At 40.6% G+C, this 19,593-nt stretch overlaps 1 protein-coding gene across 1 annotated transcript in view; it reads left to right on the top strand.

The window, feature by feature from the left end:
• The window catches only part of TARS3 (threonyl-tRNA synthetase 3), a 36,032-nt gene extending 17,442 nt beyond the window's left edge, over nucleotides 1–18,590 (top strand). The window contains exons 11-19 of the mRNA XM_054694774.1: nucleotides 2,044–2,210; nucleotides 4,559–4,721; nucleotides 7,434–7,571; nucleotides 9,693–9,770; nucleotides 9,863–9,963; nucleotides 12,331–12,435; nucleotides 15,051–15,123; nucleotides 16,074–16,188; nucleotides 17,461–18,590. Coding sequence (XP_054550749.1) covers nucleotides 2,044–2,210; nucleotides 4,559–4,721; nucleotides 7,434–7,571; nucleotides 9,693–9,770; nucleotides 9,863–9,963; nucleotides 12,331–12,435; nucleotides 15,051–15,123; nucleotides 16,074–16,188; nucleotides 17,461–17,609 — 1,089 coding nt within the window. The 3' untranslated portion in view covers nucleotides 17,610–18,590. The remainder of the gene's footprint in view (nucleotides 1–2,043; nucleotides 2,211–4,558; nucleotides 4,722–7,433; nucleotides 7,572–9,692; nucleotides 9,771–9,862; nucleotides 9,964–12,330; nucleotides 12,436–15,050; nucleotides 15,124–16,073; nucleotides 16,189–17,460) is intronic.
• The last annotated feature ends 1,003 nt before the right edge of the window (nucleotides 18,591–19,593 follow it).

The following is a 19,593-nucleotide window of genomic DNA, read 5'->3' as shown; positions in this document are numbered from 1 at the left end:
AGCCATATATTATTCCTTCCAGAAATATATGAGCTTTCAAGTTCCTCTACATCCTCATCAATACTTGGTTTTATCAGTTTGCCATTCTGGCAAGTATAATGGTATTATTTTGCATTTCCCTCATGAATAATGATGTTGAAATTCTATTTATACACTGATTAGCCATTTCTATGTTATTTTTGGAGGAGTTTCTGTTTAGGTATTTTGCCCATTTAAAAAATCAAGTTTTTTAATTATTGATTATTATAGAAATTCTCTTTATAGTCAGAATATGAGTCTCTTGTTAAATATATGTCCTGTGAGTATATTCTTCCAGCTGTGGCTTATTGATTCATTTTCTTAACGATGCCTTTTGATGAACACTCTTATGTTTAATGGAATTCAGTTTTTTAGTGTTTCTTTTCTCTTAGTGCTTTTAGTGTCCTGGTTAAGAACTCTTTACCTACCTCAGAGTCACAAAGCTATTCTTTTTGTTCTGTTCTAGAAACTTGATTGCATTTGCTTTCAGAGGCAAAACCTTTCGTAGTTTATCTACCTTGAATTCATTTTTAGATTCTGTGGACGGTAGGGGTCAAGGTTCATTTTTACCAATAGCCTAATATAATAGCTTCAGTTCTGTTTACTATTAGAGTAGAATCTTTGTCCTAAACCAAATAATCTTTCTTGGTTCCACAACTCTTCCATCCACTTTGTGTGGCCTTCCACTCATGGCTGCATCCACCTGCTCCATGGTGGCATACATGACAGAACCAGAGCCTCTGGAGTGCTTGGTGTTTGGCTCTTTCATTCCCACACAGCCTCTGAATGCTTCCACACCTCCGATGAGTAGCTTCTGCAGCTGTCCACTTCCTCGGGAAGCTGTGACTCATTCATGATATCAGTGGAAGGGGAGGCTTTTACAAGGCTTATTTGGCAGCATCCAGGGACAAAAAAATACATTTTATATTTAAATATAGTAATTTTTTGCTAAATAGCACAAAGTAATCTATAGATATAATGATACATCCCCTCATAAAGCATAGGCTCAAATAATTTCCAGACACCTTGAGAAACCATAAATTGCTATCATGACTCTATCCAGAGTAGATTCAAAATCCACTGGTGACTACCTCTGGGCTAAGCTTTAAATATAGCAGCTCGTGAACACAAACAAGCAAACACACACACACAAACTGGAACCTACTTTAATCTGAGTGTATAGAAACACGTGACACAGCCGCCAAGCAATTACTGTCATACCTAGTGACCTATAACTTTGTTAACATTTTCTTTTAGTGAAAACAAAGGGTAGGTAAAGCTGCAAGCAGGAAGCTAAGACCAAGGCTCTCCCTGATGGGCTGAAAGACACTGCTGCAGAGTCTCATAATGTCCCTTTCGGTGACCTAACACTATTGTTGCTAATAATTTTAAAATATTATGTTTTACTTTTAATTGTAAGAAATATTTTTTACTTAGCTAAACTATGGTAAGAAAAAACAACAACATCAAAGTCTAAGAAAAACAAAAACTCTATTTGAAAGACTCTTTTTCTGTCTCTAGTGATTGGATGAGGAAAGCAGCTCAAATTCATTTCTACTTAAAACTAAATAGGCCCAAACTATAAACAGCTTACTATAAACAGCGTCCGGGCTTACTGAGTGATCTCTTGAGTCACAAAATTTTTTTTCCCTGCTGTTTATCTAGAATGTAGAAAGACTTATGGATTTGTAGTTACAGAAAGTTTATATATATATATATATATATATATATATATATATATATATATAGTATTTCAGTTACTAGTTTTCAAAGATTTAAAATGTTCTATACTATATACTATTGAATACTATAAAGTAAATATGCTCCAGTTGAAAATGACACTGAGTATGCATTAATCTTTCCTTTGTGACCCAGAAAGAGCCACAGCTAAAATGGAGAACACATGAATCAAGAATTAATATAAGCTAACATCCTGAATTTTAAAATATCTGCTTACAGTGTTTGCTTTGCATGAAATTGTGAATCTCACAGCAGATTTTAACTTGACACGCATTTTCCTAAAAGGAGGAATATCACCGACGTAACTTCACAGAAGTGCTCTCTCCCAACGTGTTCAACAGTAAGCTCTGGGAAGCCTCGGGCCACTGGGAGCATTACAGCGAGAACATGTTCAGCTTTGATGTTGAAAAGGACACTTTTGCCCTTAAGCCCATGAACTGCCCAGGGCACTGGTGAGTGGCGACAGTGAAGCAGGTCTCTGCAGGAGCGCACCTAGCACACTTCACCGCAGTTAGCTCCTACTACTACTACTTTGCTTTTAATTTTCTTTTTCTTTTTCTTTTTTAAGATTTATTTATTTATGCATACAAGAACTGGGGTACAGGCCAGAGGTGTGGGGAGTGGGAGGATTCACCAGAGACAGCGTGGGGAACAGAGCAGATAGGTTGACTGAAACACACTGCTGGGGGGAGCACGGGCGAAACAGGAGAGGTCTGCCGTGCCATGTGGGTAGCTCCCTGGCTGGCTGGGGATCAAACTCAAGCTGCAGAGGTTGTGGATAGCTTCATAGTGCTGTGCTTAAAACCCTTTGCGCCACCAGGGAGGCCCTACCTTACTTTTTAGAGTTCAGTGACTACTGATCCTCTTTACCAAATTATTTCTTTCTGGAGATTGAATTTACTTTAAAAAAAAGTTTGATCTTTGGCAGGTGTGGAATGTTAGCTGGAAACCATTTAGTGTTTTCTGCTTCTCAGAGGATAACATTATGTAGTAACTTTATAAATGATTATAATATTTGTCTTCCAAATAGCAGTACACCTCAAATATACGTATTTGCAGAACATTTAATTCTTGTGTGTATATATATACTGTCTGGGTTAATTATAACAAGACTGTTAAGGTCATAATCAAGGAGTTGTTAGATTTTGTTGATTCCAAGATACCTTTTGCCCCCATATTTTGACATCCTGAAATAGAATATCTCTTAGTGTTATGTGATAATTTTACTAATAGGTTATTTTTTCTTAGTGGTACATGAAACAGTGGTAGATCTTACAGTCAATGTTGTCTTAGAGTCTATGAAAGATTGTAAGTATTATAAAGTTGATATGGAAATTCAGCCTTGTAATTCCAAGATTTTACATAATTCGCCACAAAAATGTATTCCAACTAATGTAGCTTTGTGTTATCAACATACATAACTTCGAGTAAATTGACCTTAGACGGTAACTATTAAAACAAACCTCTACTGTCCCTGACGGTTGACTGGATAACGAAATTGTAAAATATGGAATACTACTCAGCTATTTAAAAGGTGAAGTAGTGCCTTTATGGATGGATCTTGAAGGTGATTATGCTGCGTGAAATAATTAGCCAGACAGTTACTAGATTGTCTCACTCATTTTCAAACTATAAATAACCTAAGAGAACAAATTGGCAAAACAACAAGAATAATTTTTAGATTCTATGAATAATATACTGGTGACCAGAGGGAGTGGGTGGGGAGGTAAAGTGGAGAAAGTGAAGGGGCTATGGCACTGGAGCTTTACTGGAGGGTGAGTGAGGCATGTTGTCACATATGGACCCCCAAAAGTATCCAGCTGTGTAGTGGCATATCAATAATACTCAAAAATAAATGAAAAAAAAAAAAAAAAAAAACAACCAAACCTCTGAACACTGAAAAAAGCTATTTGGCCTTTTCAGTAAAGACTTTTATGCGATAGCATATAACAAAATATATATTTGCCTTTAATTTCCTGAAAACTGGATGTAAATATTCCATAACCTCTCTTTTAAAACAGAAAGTGGAAGGTTTGCCGTCTTCCAATGCTGTCTTTGCAGAGACCTGCTTTGCTGTTGTGTTGACAACTTCTTCACTCAGTTTCCTATTAGGTACCATTTGAAACTGTAGCCTGTGATTTCAACAACGATTTTAAATAAGGCTGAATGAAAGTGAACTATGTACTTTTGTGTCTCACACCCCAGAACTGGGCAGCAGGACCACAGAGGCCTAGTGGGGAAGAGATCTTGCAATCAGCACAGAACACTTAGTTGAGGCCTCACAGTGCTTGCTTCTAGAAATTCAGAGGTGACTTGACACTTGCTCGGTTTCCTGATGAGCAGAGTGGGGCAGAACCAGATATAGAGTCAGTTATAAAAAGTACCATCAGTGACATCATAGGCATGTTCCAGGCATTCTTGGAGCATGAAGAGAGACTTACCAGCCCTGTTTGGGAAAGTCGCCAAGAAGGCTGCACTTAGGAAAAGGCCTTTGAAATGAATGATAAACAGTAAGTGTAAATTCTCTGGTGGAAGGAGATAGAAACATTTCTGTCTTGATCTTAGCAAAAAGCCCGAGAAGTGATAGATACAGCATTTCTGGAAAAGAAATAGCACTGCCTTGCTAGAATTTTGAGATTCAATCTGTAATGAAGAACATATATTTTTTTTTAAACTGGTGCTCTACGAACCAGAATAGGTGTTTACAAATTTATGGCTTAGTTGTAATTTCTTAATATTTGGATATTTCCTTAGTCTTGTCTGTGTATACAAACACTGTGTATTATTGCATCTTTTCTAGTCTAATGTTTGCCCATCGTCCACGATCTTGGAGGGAAATGCCCATTCGATTTGCTGATTTTGGGGTTCTACACAGAAATGAGCTGTCAGGGACTTTGAGCGGCTTGACCCGAGTTAGGCGCTTCCAGCAGGATGATGCTCACATCTTCTGCACAGTGGAGCAGGTAAGCCATTCCCGGGTGCTGGTGAGCAACCCTGGGGAGCGGGTAAGCTGCCCCATGGGAGCAGGTGAGCCGCCCAGGATTGACACAAATCCAGTGTTGCCTTGGACAAGTCTGTTATTCTTTCAGCCTCACTGCAAATGTATGAGTCTCATTCACCTCTCTTTAACATTTTGTGAAGCTCTAATTTGGGTCATAAATCAGGGTGAAATTTACTATGTTTTCTTTTATGCCACCCCCAATTTTCAACATGTTAAGTGTTATATTTTTAAGAAATACGATAGAATTTTGAGTGTTTTTGTATTTTAATATTGCCTAGAAGTTAGAGTTTACTTTGTAGGCTTTTCACATTAACTAAAATTGTCATGCAAGGAGCTACTATCAAATGATTTGACCTAATTGATATTTATAGAACACTCAACCAGTAACAACAGAGTATATATGTGTTCTTTGAATATGCACAAGGAATAACTGCCAATATGGACCATGTTTTAGGTGATAAAACAAGTCTCAATAATGTAAAGGGATTCAGAGTACACAAAATATGTGCTCTGGCCAAAATGAAATTAAAGTAGATGCTGTTAATCGAAAGCTGCCTAGAAAATCTCCATCAAGTTAAATGCAGGCAGGGACCAGATGATACCTTTGGGGGAAACTGGGTAAATGGTAGAAGGATCTCTGTATTATTTCCCAAAACTGCATGTATCTCTCAAAATAACAAATTTAATTTCAAAAAGTGGACAAAAAGACTTAAATTTTTACTTCATATAAGAAGATACACAAATAAGCACATGTATAAGATGTCTAAGACCATTACCCACCAAGGAAACAAAAATGTAACGGATAATGAACTACACGATACCCCTGTTAGGATAGTTAAAATTGACAAAACCGACCAAAACAAATGTTGTTGAGGATGCGGAGGAACTGAAACTCTCAGACACTGGTTGTGGGAGTGTAAAATGAAGCGATTGCTTTGAAAAACAGTTTGATAGTTTCTTAAAAAGTTAAACATCCATCTGCCACCTCTCTCGTTCCAAGAGCACATGTCCACAAAGACTTGTACACAAATGTTCACAGCAGCTTTATTTGTAATAGTCATGGCATAGAAACAACGCTAATGCCCAGTAACAGCCGAATATATCAAGAAACATGGTACTGCCAAACAATGGCAACCTACTCAGCAAGACTCTGGTTTTGCTGGCCCTGGCCCTTTTGCATGTAAATGTATCCTCTTCTTACGGACCCAGAACCCCTCTCCCTACCTCACAGCCCCAGCTCTGCTCTTCTCACTCTGTTGCTGTGGTTCAGGCTTAGTCCTGTGCTCAGCCCAAAGTCTCATCTGCATCCCAACTCTCCCTCCTCAGCTCTGACCCTCAACCCCACATAATGCTGAACGTGTTTGTGTGGCATCACAAGTACCCTCAGTTTTCCATGTCCAAAATTCACCCCTTTTTCTGCCACCCACACTGCCAGTCCCCTCTTCTGGAAGATGTACTGATAACTGCTCCACTGCCCAGGCAGGCACCCAGGTGTCCTTCACTTCTCACTCTTCATGTCCACTTTGTCTCAAGCCCTACTGATCACTCTCCCTAAGTATATGGTTGATTCCTGGATTATTTCATTCTTTCCTGAGCTCCCAGCATCAGCACAGCGCTCAGTACATGGACAACTGTCTGTTACTGAATGAAAGGATACATGTCCGGCAGACGCATCAGATTCCCTACATTCCAGCTACTTCTCTCTGGTTCAAGCCGCCATCACCTTGCTTCTGAGAGGGCCCATCAGCTTTCTAATGGGCTTCTGTAGCAGACTTGTCAGTCCGTTTTTCAAACTTCAAAAGAAGACTTTGCATTATGTTTGTTCCCTGCTTAACAAAACAAAAATGCTTCATTGCTTTTCCATCCCAGGCTAAAAAGTACAGGTGTTGGGCCTCCCTGGTGTCACAGGGGTTAAAGTCTTCATGCTCTCAAGCTATCACCACCCACTACAACACCATCCTGCACTCAGAAATTCGATCCCTGGCCAGGGAGCTACCCACTTGGCACAGCAGATCTGTCCTGACTCGCCTGCTGCTCCCCTCAGCAGTGTATTTCAGTAGATCTTCCTGTTCTGCTCCCCACTATGTTTCTGGTGAATCCTTTCAGCCCCCACACCTCTGGCCTACACCCCAGTTCTAGTATGTGTAAATAAATAAAATAAATCTTTAAAAAAAGCTGTGCAGGTGCTACCTTGGCTTTGAAGATATTTAATTACCTCAGGCCCCTGCCTCCCTCTAAGTTTGATGCCTCTTTGTCCTCCTGCTGTTTTCCTCTTCACCATCATTTGTAGCTGGGCTCCCAGCAGTTTGCTGTGACTCCCTGCCCTCCAAGAACTCCTGCCCCCCCCACTCTGCAGAGGATGCTGCTTACCTGCCCCCTGCAGCATGATTGCCACTCCCCTAGGCAGCTGCCCTTCCCTGGTGTGCCTGCCTCTGTCCACTGCGTGTACTCGATGAGGAGTCTCTGCATAGGCCTGGCACATTGTGGGCACTTTTTCCATGAATATTTGAGTGAGAAAAAGAGGAGGAACCAAAGCAGTGTCATGGCTGTACTCCCTGCTAAAAACATGCTTTATTTCTAACTGACATGAAAACTTGTTTTTTTAATTTAAAAAGTACCACGTGTGGATTTAATTTGGTATTTACTGAAAGTATTTTATCTGCTCTCATTTCAGATTGAAGAAGAAATAAAGGGATGTTTGCAGTTTTTGCAATCTGTTTACTCAACATTCGGCTTCTCCTTTCAATTAAATTTGTCAACAAGGCCTGAGACCTTCCTAGGAGAGATTGAGATATGGGATGAAGCTGAAAAGGTAGGGAGAAAGGAAATGCTTGCTCTTCAGTTTGTGAACGCGTGAAATACCAGAGGGATCGTAGTCACTTTACATGTGGTTGTAATGCTGCGCAATAGGAAAATGTAAATTGGAAGTTACGGGGTAAATGTGCAGATTGCGGAATGTAGTTATCCAGTTTTCTTTGTAGCAGTGGCACTAACAAGGCCTTACCTTTGTGTCAGAGTGTATATCAGGTTTTCATTTCTATTCTTTTCTGTGCTGCTCACTAATAACCAACTTCATACATTTTATTTATTTTTTATTTTTTAATTTTTTTTTAAAGAATTATGTATTTATTTATACATGCACTGGGTACAGTCAGAAGCGCGGGAGGGTGAGAGAATTCACCAGAGCCAGAGCGGGGAGCAGAACAGGCAGAAGGACCGAAGTACACTGCTGAGGGGAGCAGTGGGTGCAGCAGAAGAGGTCTGTGCACCATGTGGGACCCTCACCGGTGGCTGGGGATTGAACTGGGGATCGAATCGGCGCTGTAGAGGCTGCGGGCAGCTTCGCAGCCCAGCGCTCAACCACTGTGCCACCAGGGGAGGCCCCTTCATACATTTTAAAAGAAATCCTCTGGCTTCTGCCAGAGCCTCTATCACTGAAACCAATGGAAAGCCATCAGCCCCATGCAGCTGGATGGCCCTGCACCAAATTTCCCTCACCCCCTTTTCCAGAGTTGCAATGTGTCATGAAGGTCTCTAAGACCATCACAGCCCCACACCTACATGCGGGAACCCAGCATACCCGCAGTGTAGACCACAGAGCTGCTGGGAGCCAGAGACTTGGTTCCCCTGGGGCAGGACAGCAGGAGATTTCTCCTTCACCAGGGTGCCCTCCCGTGCTCATGGGCATGTCCTGTGAGGGACAGTGGTTCAAGTCCCCGTAGGACATACACTTTCCCTAGATCTTGCATAAACCAAAAGCTTGCATAGCCCTGGCTTCTCTCCCGGTTCCTCTTCATGTTCTCAGGCCCAGTGAGAGACCCAGTGACCTCAGCTTTATGTTCTTCCCCTGGCTTTTCCTTGACTTTTTAATTCCCTCAGTCACGTCGTTACCTGCTGTAGCAGGGCCCCATTCCCTCTGGGAATGTGAACCAGTGTCTCTCCTTTCAGAACCACAGTGAGGGAGAAGGGTTGCCTCCCAGCCTGCGAGACCAGTACCTTCCCCAGGGCTAGTGCATGGGAAGCTGGTGCAGTGGAATTAGGCTCAGAAGGGAGCCTCTTGGAGCCTCAGCCTCCTGGGACCTCAGCCAGGCCAGATCCTGCCCCGCTCTGACTGAGAGTCTAGAAAAGCCTGCTGGGACCCTGGAAGTCAGCTTTCTGGAACACCGACTTTGGCCCCAAGCCCCCTCCCCCTGACACAGTGTTTACTATACTCCCAATGTCAGCCTCCTTCCTGGGCACCAGTATATTGGCGTGAAGACAGGACTTAGGTGGCGTCTTAGCCTCTGGTCAGGTACCAAGGAAGCCCAGATGCTTTCCAAGAAAGCTGGACTCAGAAAATAGCCAAAGACTTAACCCTTTTATTAATACTCATACCTTCAGTGCTAACTACCTTCACTGCACGCTAACTTGAAGGAATTATGTGGCTTGGGCTTAAGTGTCTTCCCTCTCCCACACCCTATAAGTTGTAAAGGGCACCTTCCCCTAGCTATCTGTACAGAGGTGGAGGGAAAACAAGAGAGAGGGTTCAAGGCTTGTCCCTTGGTCCTCTTATACAGGATGCAAGAAGGAGCAAGATCAAAGCCTTCAAAGTGAGGAGCTGGGATGTGTGGCGGGCAGAGGGCACCTGCATCGGCAGGAGGGCCAAAAGATCCCGCCCTAAGCACTGCAATTCACAGGGTTATTTACTGCATTATATTTTAATTTTTCCAATATTTGTTTCCTGAAAGCAAGTGCTATCTTAATCATCTTTATGTCGCCTCTGCTCAGTAGTTTATTGAAGATAATAGATGCTCAATACATGCACGTTGAATTAAAATAGAAGGTAATTAAGGTCTGTTGTAACTTACTTTTGTGAATTATATGACAAAAAAGATACAGTATAGCATGAAGTAGAAGTTTTAAATGTTCTTTTCTTTGAAAAAATGGAATACAGCAACTACAGAATAGCTTGATGGAATTTGGAAAACCATGGAAGATGAACCCAGGAGATGGAGCATTTTATGGCCCTAAAGTAAGTAGTTAGTAAGTAGATCACATGTTTCAAAAAGAGTGAAATTTAAAAGGCTCAGAACTATCACTAAGCAAGAATCATTTAACTTACAGATTGATATAAAAATCAAGGATGCTATTGGCAGATACCACCAATGTGCTACAATCCAGCTGGACTTCCAACTACCTATTAGATTTAATCTTACGTATGTTAGGTGAGTTATTGAATGTGATAATGCAATAATAATATCCTAATTATTTGCTGTTAGAACACTAGCAATACAGAAATAAGCACTTGTGAGTGAAATATATATTTGTATACCTGTTTGTGATTTAGTTGAGATGACTTGAAGCCTTTGAAAATTCAGTCAGGTATATTTGTGTGTGTCTATTTCTAGATTTTTAGTTCTGTTCCACTGATTCATTGATTTTTTCCTTTGTCTATACCATGCTGTTTTGAGTACTGTAGCTTTATGGTAAGTCTTAAAATGAGGTAATGTGAATCCTTTATTCCTTTTAAGAATGCTTTTGGCTATTTTAATTGTTTTGTTTTAAATGGATCTACCAAAAATCCCAGTGGGACTTTTTATTGGAATTGCATTAAGTATAGAGATTAGTTTGCATAGAGTTGACTTCTTAACTATTTTGACTCTTCTAATCCATGAACTTCTTTGATTTCTTTCATTAATTTTTATAGATCTCATAGAAGAATTGACTATATCTTTTCCTATTTATACTTAAGTATTTCATTTGGGAGGAACAATTGTAAATTTTCTTATATTCTGAATTCTAGTTTCCACACATTCATTGCTTATATTGGGAAATACAACCAATTTTTGTATGTTCATTTTGTTTCTTGAAACTTTGCTGCACTCAAATAGTTCTAGGTATTTTGTGATTTATTGGGTAGACTTCTTGGAATTTTTTTCTTTTTTAAAGATTTATTTATTTATTATTTATACAAGCACTGGGTACAGTCAGAAGCGCGGGAGGGCGAGAGAATGCACCAGAGCCAGAGCAGGTAGCAGAGCAGGCAGAAGGACCGAAGTACACTGCTGAGGGGAGCAGCGGGCGGCAGGAGAGGTCTGCGCGCCATGTGGGACCCTCCTCCGGTGGCCGGGGAGCAGCCAGGGATCGAACTGGCGCTGCAGAGGCTGTGGGCAGCTTCGCAACCCAGTGCTCAACCGCTGCGCCACCGGGGAGGCCTCTTGGAATTTTTTATGTAGGCAATCATATCACCTGCAAATTGGCATAGTTTAATATGTGTGCCTCTTATTGCCTTCTTTCACCTTTGGCATTAATTAAATATCTCATGTTATGTTGAATAAGAGGTTTGAGAGTGGATTTGCTTACCTTGGTCCCAGTTAGGAGCAAACAATACAGTGGTTTTACCTTTAAGTATGGTACTTACTATAGGTCTTTGTAGATGCTGTTTATCAAATTGAGGAAGTTCCCTAATTGCTCCTAATTTTCTACTTATCCCTTGTAAGAAAATTATCTTCAAACTAGACACATTTTATATAGTCTTCACTACATGTTTACAAATTAATTACCCCCAATACCTACAGTGGGCCCAAGTAGGAAATTGAAATAAATACAAATAATCATTAAACACATAAAATGCCATTCAGCTTCACTAATTACACCAATGGAAATTTTAAAAAATTACATTTTCTAACTCACAAAAAACTTAAACCATTATTCATCTTCAGTGTTTATATAAAAAAGGAGAATTTAGATACAGAAACACATTTTTTATTTTTTCACTGTCTAACAATTGTTCAGTAAAGTGGAGTAAGCAATAGCTCAAAATAAATCTAATTTTAAAAAATTATGATTTTCTAGATTGCCTCTTATTAATAGTAAATTAATTCAAATTACTACTTTAGAATAAATCAATAGAGGAATAATAGAGAAAATGACCTAATATTATCTAGATAATATTTCATTTTCCAGGCCTCCCCTGGTGGCACAGTGGTTGAGCGCTGGGCTGCGAAGCTGTCCACAGCCTCTGCAGCACTGGTTCAATCCCCTGCTGCCAGAGAGGGTCCCACATGGTGCAACAGACCTCTCCTGCCGCCCGCTGCTCCCCTCAGCAGTGTACTTCATCAGTCTGCCTGCTCTGCTCTCCCCTCTGGCTCTGGTGAATTCTCTCACCCTCCCGCGCTTCTGACTGTACCCAGTGCTTGTATAAGCAAATAAAGAAATCTTAAAAAAAAAAAAAAACTAGAAAAATTTTATTTCCCTTTGGTTTATAAAATAGATTATAATTTAAAAGGAAAAAACGTTTATTTCTATTAAATGGAAATTTTAAAAATTACATTTTCTAACTCACAAAAACTTATGCCATTATTCATCTCCAGTGTTTATATAAAAAAGAATTTCGATACAGAAACACATTTTTTTATTTTTCACTGTCTTACAGTGAAACATTAAACAGTTAAACATTACATATTTAATGATTACTTAAAAGAAGCTCATCTTATTTACCTATTTTGATAAAACAATTCATAAATACAGGGCAAGAAGATATCTTTTTGAATCATAAGGAAAGATATCAATATGTAATTTTCACTTTTCAGCAAGGATGGGGATGATAAGAAGCGTCCTGTGATCATTCATCGAGCCATTTTGGGATCAGTGGAAAGAATGATAGCCATCCTCTCAGAAAACTATGGGGGGAAATGGTAAGTGCTGTAGAAAAGGAAAGCTTCTTGTCTATTCTTAAAACTCTCATCTAACAAGATAAAAGTAGTCTATCAAAACTGGTGGCTCCTGCCTTACAATTAACAAGTATTCGAACTGCACATTAAGAATTTGTGTGGACGTAGCTTGATGAAAAACCAAAAACAAAGAAAACAAAGACAAAGTGACATAATACTATAGGAATCATAAAATGAATTATAAGAAAAGGTATCAATAGGTAATATTCATTTACTTTCCTGCGAAGTTACATTCTTGAGAACTTAGTAGAGTTAAAGGGTTATTTTTCCCGCCTATTTTAAGCCCTTTAAATGTCTGCTGTAGAAAGAGTGCTCCAAGCATGTTTTGGACATTACTGTCTAATGAAGGCTTATAAAGGTGCTAAGAAAAGATTCACCCAAAGTCAAAGAATGAAGTGATTATTCTGAAATTAAATTGCTTAAACATGTTGATCGAAAGATGAAAGAATCTGTGATATAGTCTGATTTTTATAATAGACATCATCTCTCACTGTACTGCCACATCTCCTTCAGCCCATGCTGTTTCCTTCGTGGGGGTGCCCTGTGACCACTGATGTAAGAGAAAACCACGCGAGCCTGGCTCACAGATGGCTCTGAACAGGTGCCCACACACGGCCACACAACGCTACGGCAGCACAGTCACTGTTAGAGATGATACAGGTCAGGAGAGGGAGGGTGTCCACGAGTGTAGGGATTTGAGGGGTACGTCTTGGAGTCCCCTTTGCCTGGAAGGGTAAATGGCTGGAGGTTGGAGTTAAACTGATGCGTGGACTCCAGGAGCTGCTTTGCAAAAAGATCAGAGACTCAGAAGTGAGTAGACTGGAAAACAGGACATAAATTTTGGGGAGAGGAATGTAGATGATCCCTCTATGTGAAGGTGATATTGCCCACCCAAAGGCCCTCACTGTGAGCACAGGTATGTCAGTATTCAGCGCCCAGAGGACCCGTGCTCTGATTACACCCCCCGGTGACTGTCAGAGGACTGTGAACAAGGTGGCCAGTAGGGGCAAGGTGTGGGTGCACCAGCAGTGTCTAAGCAGGGGCCGCACCTCTTCTGAGGACTCAATTTCCCATCTGTAGTGCTGAATCCTGAACCCTCTGGTGGCACCATGACTCGGGGAGCTGCCAGCTGTCTAGTGGCAGGTCGATGGGTTCCCCCTCATCGTGCAGAGCAGGGGCTTGTCCTCACTGGAATAGACAGCAGCTCTGGATTTGGCTTTGCCCTTCCTTCCTGCCAGGCCTCTGCCAGCAACACCACACTGGGATTAGTGATAACTTACGGAACCTACTCACTGTCAGAGCGCAGTGATGCCTGGCCACCAATGTCATTTTTTTTAGCAAAAGAAGTGAGTCACTGAGCCGACACAATGATATTCACTCGAATTAGTTCTGTCTTGAGGCTCTGCTGTGCTCTGGCAGGCACAGACCGTGCAGCTCGCACGGTTGACACCAGCACCAGATGGTACTGCTGGGTCACCGCCACAGCGTTGTTCCAGAGCCCCTTGTTTCTGTCGCTCTGCCAGATTCTCCATCTGGCAATAGTAAATACTGCCTTTCCTTCCACCTTCAAACTAAATACTCATTATGCTGACGAAAAAGACAAACACCACATCAGACATTGCTTACACCCACCTTTGTCTTTAAAAATTGCTTAAAAGCATTTCATTTGAGATAATTATAGATTCACAGGTAGTGGTAAGAATACAGAGAGGCGCAGCTTGCCCTTTGTTTCCCCAGTGGTGACAACTTGCAAGACTCAATTGAGTAGATTCTCATCACAATTAAGAAATTAATATTGATACACTCCACCAGCCTAGTCAGATCTCGTCAGTTTACATGCACTCATGTGTATATGCGTGTTTTATAAAATTTTATCACATATATAGATTTCTGTGGCCACCATCAGTCAAGACACAGAACAGCTCCATTACTATAAAGACCCCTCGCTATACTGTTTTATTGCCACGCATGTAGCCTGTGCCCACTCAGCACTAGACTCTGGCAGCCACCAGTTTGTTTTCCATTATCTATGATGTTATAATCTCAAAAATGTTACATAAATGGAATCACACATGCAGCCATTTGAGACTGGTGGCTTTTTTTTTTTTTTTTTTAAATCATTGGGATTCCCTTGAGAATCTATCCAAGAGACCCATCCAGAGTGTCTCGAGTTTCAATCCTTGGTTCCCCATTATTGCAAATAATGTCCGTGGTGCACCCATCTGACATTCAGCTGCTGAGGGACATGTGGGGTGTTTCCAGGTTGGGCTATTATCAGTAAAACTGCTGTGTGTGAATTTTAAGTTCCCATTTCTCTGAGATCAATGTCCAGAAGCGCAGTTGTGGGTCGGAAGTTAAGTGTGCGTCTGGCCATCCTATCTGTGTCTTCCCTCCATGTCCTATCAAAATCCTGTTTCCCCTTTTGTCTGCCCTGCTGTCCTGTAGCTCTCCAAACACTGGTTTATTTCCATACCACTCCACCTAACCTGCTCTTTTGCAAATTTTACTGATTATTTTTAGAATTTCGTAAGTGATCATTTTTATTAGATTATGAAAGTATGTATCTTATACGTTTTTAGGCCTTTCTGGCTGTCTCCTCGTCAGATAATGGTCATCCCCGTGGGGCCAACTTGTGAAGAATATGCACTTCAGGTAAAATCAGAGATATTGAGAGTACATCACAATCTTGGCATGTTGTCTGTAAAGGTCTTTGACTTAGAATGTTATTCATGCCTTAAAATATTGCATGACTAACACAGTAATTTACCCACATGTTCTCAGTGAATTGGGAGTAAGACCTGAATCATGTCTCTTTATGTAGCTGTGTCAGAGCTGTTTTATTGCTTAATATCTTAAAGAAATTGGCATTCCCTCCCTCTCCACATGATGTATCCCCTTAGCTCTCTTCTCCTTCCATCCCCACTTAACCTCAGAAACCTCATTTCATTTATTAATGTCTGCTAGTCTTTGTATTTTACTTTCCTGAATGGTCCATGTGTCCAATATTTGTCTCTGTCATTCTGAGTTGCTTTATGGCACTGCACATAAGTTCCTAGAATTCCTCTCATTTTGCTGTAAATGGCAACATTTTGCCTTTCTTTGTGGCTGAATAGTATTCCATAGTGCAGAAAGACCACCTCTTCTTCAGCCAGTCCTCCATCAGTGGGAATGTATGTTGTTTCCATGTTCTAGCTATTGTAAATAATGCCACAGTCAACATTGTAGCGCATATAATTTGAGTTGGTGGTTTCATGATCTTTGGCTAGGTGCCCAAGAGTGGGATTGCTGGGTCACATGGTATTTCCAGTTTTTGTTTCTTAAAATAAACTGGATCATAAATTGAAAATTGTAATAGACTGGCATATTCCCCCGCATGGCAGCTAGTTCCCCAAGTGGGGTTATATAAAAGAGATGGAAGTTTCAGTCTTTAAATCTAATTACAGAAGTGACATGCCATCACTTCTGCCCTTCTCTCTGGTCACACAGGCCAATGTGGAGGGAACTATTCAGGATGTGAACACCAGAAGGCAGGGACACTATGTGACCGTGGGTGCTGGCTACCACAAATAATGTAATGATGAAAATGTTTCATTTTCTTGTAGGTATCCAGTGAATTTTTTGAAGAAGGATTCATGGCCGATGTTGATTTAGATCATAGTTGTACTCTAAATAAGAAAATACGGAATGCGCAGCTGGCTCAGTATAATTTTATTTTGGGTAATTTAATTTTGTAGATATTTTCCCAATGCTTATTTTTTTTCACTTTAATTCCAAAAAACAAATAAAGAATAGATACAACTACTTGAAAATAACATTTCAACTTATACACAAAGAGGATTCCTGATTAGCCATTTCTAAATATTCTTCATTGGAAGAAAAGTTACAAAATCTTACATGATTCCTATGGTATAGTATCACCAGCAATAGTTAATATCTCAGACCAACAATGAAGAAAATGTGCAAATGATCTCATCTGTAGCATTATACTCTTTATGTTTCAGTCATGTGACAGACCAGATATATTTCCTCCTTGCTTTTCTGGTTTATTAGAAATCTTTGGGATTGAACTAATGAGTAAAAATTTTTCAGATTTAAAACTGATCAGAAGATTCAAGTGAAAAAAATAAAATATCCTGAGGCACAGGAGTAACTGGATGCAGAATTTAAGAGTCTTTTTAAGAGTTAGAAATGAAAAGAAACCGATACTGATGTACCTGTGCATACTGTTATCACCTGCAAATTCAGAGTCTGCATGAGGCAACCTAAGTAGAGCTGTCCTGCTAGCAGTTTGTTGTCAAGTGTTTAATTCTGTAGTGGGTATTGGAGTGTTTCAGTTGGACTTTTTGTGCGTTGATAGGATTTTTTGTGTGAAATTAGCTTAGGTAAAGTTGGAATTTATTGGGAGGCTTTGGAGTATCTCATACATGGAAGATAGAATTAAATAGCCAGACCATCAGAAAAGTACATGGGAGAAGGAGGAGCTTAACCCTTATTGGGACTGTTTCTCCCCACTTCTGGTTCTGTTTTGCTTGCATTTCTTATGCTTTTCTTGAATATCTACCTTCTTCCTTCCAGAAGGTAAGAAACATAACTGCACATTCCTGAATCATCTCACTCTATGGCTTCCTGGGGAGAAAAGTTTTTCCCAAGACTCCAGAATATTCTGAATTGGCTGGTTGACCATGGGCTTGGTGACCCCATCTTGGGCAAGGGATCTTTAAGAGCATCCTGCTCCCAGTGTACCTCAAGACTACAATAGGTGTTCTTTGGAATGGGTAACAGAAGGATGGGATTAGAAATCATTCCTTCCCTGAAGAAACTTTTATCAGATAATCCCCTAATGATCATTGGATTGATAGTTAATAACTAATAGAAGAAAAACTCAACTAATAGAAGAAAAACTCAAGATATGTTGTCATGTGACTGTTGACCTAAAATTTAGTAAATCGCTGATTATTTATAAAGCTTATGTATCTTTTTTTCCAACAGTGGTTGGGGAAAAGGAAAAGGCAAATAATGCTGTAAATGTTCGAACCAGAGACAAGAAAATTCATGGAGAGATTTCAGTGGCTTCTGCTATTGATAAATTGAAGAATCTCAAGCTATCACGAACACTAAATGCTGAGGAAGATTTTTGAAGTCCTTTTTTGTACTTGATTATATGTACTTGATTATATGTAACCTTGTTTTGACCCTTGAAAATATATTTTTCATAATTAATGTTAGTACTTTTAAGAACTTTGGCTCCACTGATGGGTCCACAGATGGGGACGAGAAAGGAGAATATGAGTGAGCATTTCATATAATGGACAAAGTTCATAAAATGGACAAAGTTTAATTCACTGTGTCTGAGGACAAAAAGAGGACAAACCTGGGAGATTTTTCATTTTCCAAATGCCTTGAGACTTAAATGGAAGCATGTCATTGAAAGAGGGAAATACCAGGAAATGAGAATTATGAGATTCTTTGCTGTGATTTGTGATTCTCAAAAAATATACTTCAAATATATCTGCAGAGCTTTTTAAATAAGGGAGAAAAATCTTTATTTTCTAGTAACATTATGTCTCAGGTATTTTTATGGCCGTTTTACTAAAGTTCACACTGAAACTGTATCTCCAAAATTAGAATCACTGTTTTGTTTTAATCAACAGGCACAAAAGAAGCAAGTACAAAATATTGGATTGCTAACACAGGATTCTAACCCTCACGAGAATTCACTGTTGTGGAATCTACTGTTGTTTGCCCTGTAGTGTTGCTATGTTTTATGCTTCTAATTGGCAACTGGGCCTTGCTCATCTTTAGAAAAAATAAATTCCCAAATAAAATGCATCCATGTTTCCGGTGATTCAGTGATGGACTTATACCATAATGACATGATTTCCTAAATTTCCTTTTCCACTAATTTATACTCAGCTGAATTTCTGATTTTAACTGAGAAAAATACCTTACCACTCAGAACCAAATTAAAATGTCTTAATGCCAATGAGAATTTACCAACCAAAAAGTACTGAGTGTTTACTTGGCTAACTACTGTGGGATTTAAATTTATATAGGCCCTGTCTTCTCAACATGAATATTTAATTAGCTTCCTGAACAGTTGGTAAATAAAGAGTATTCTACATCAGACCTGTGTAGTGCTATAAAGTGCTAACTGTGTAATTTCCTAAACTAACATCTACTGAGACCAGGCCCTATTCCATATATATTTTTTTGCATTCATCAAAGGTGCTGGTGAGGGAGTGGGGAGTCAGAACCACCTCCCAAAAATGATTTTGTGGCAGGTGGATGTGAAGAGGGAAGTCAACCACCGAGGACAAAGGAAGCAGTGGTAGAGATGGGTGCTGATTCCCTTGACTACACAGGTAGCAAGAGGGTCCTAGGGGGCAGCTCCTCTCCCCAGGAGAGCCCTTCTCCAGAGAGAAGCCCATGCTTTGGACGTCTTTCACATCTTGGGCTCTGGTCCCATTGCTTTGGACCTGAGGACATGCTCGTAATATTTAATGTCCTGCCTCTCCCAATCTTAAAGAAACTTTCTGGGACTAGTACCTGTTTGTAAAGCAGTTGGCTAGTGGTGAAACCCACAGCAGGCCACGGCACTAGCTAAGCTGGTACATTTCGAGCGTGCTGTCCGGGCCACGTTCATCTGCAAAGGAGCACCTGCACGCAGTATCTAGCACACAGCAGCAGGTTTTCAAGTGTCACTTCCCAAACTTGCCCGCCTCTGGCTGTCAGTCACCCTAAAAAAGGGCAAACCCGAAAATAAAAAGGTTAATAAAAGGGGGCTTGTTACATAGAGCGTGTGGAGGAGCAAGAGGAAGAAAATGATTACTGGCCTGCTGAACGCATTCTGCCCTATCTGCAACTAACACAGCTCAGCCTAGAGGAGCCCAGAATACCAGCGGAGGCTGGCAGCGCGACGGGCAGCTCCCCTGCCAGGGGTCCGCGCAGGTCGGTGGGCGGGGAGCAGATCAGAACCGCCATGCCACTCCCGACCCACAGCCCACGGGGGGGCGGAGAGCAGGTACCCGCCCCACCCTGGCCATGGAAACCAGAGACGCTTCTTTGGTCTTCACTCCCGGTGGAGGCACTTCCAAGTCAAGCAGGTGGGCAAAGAGAAGGGTG

The sequence above is a fragment of the Talpa occidentalis genome, unplaced genomic scaffold (assembly GCF_014898055.3).
Source record: "Talpa occidentalis isolate TD23 unplaced genomic scaffold, MPIMG_talOcc4v2.1 talOcc4.14, whole genome shotgun sequence".
Taxonomy (NCBI): Eukaryota; Metazoa; Chordata; class Mammalia; order Eulipotyphla; family Talpidae; genus Talpa; species Talpa occidentalis.
The sequence above is the reverse complement of the archived record's forward strand: the minus strand, read 5'-3'. Positions and strand labels throughout refer to the sequence as shown.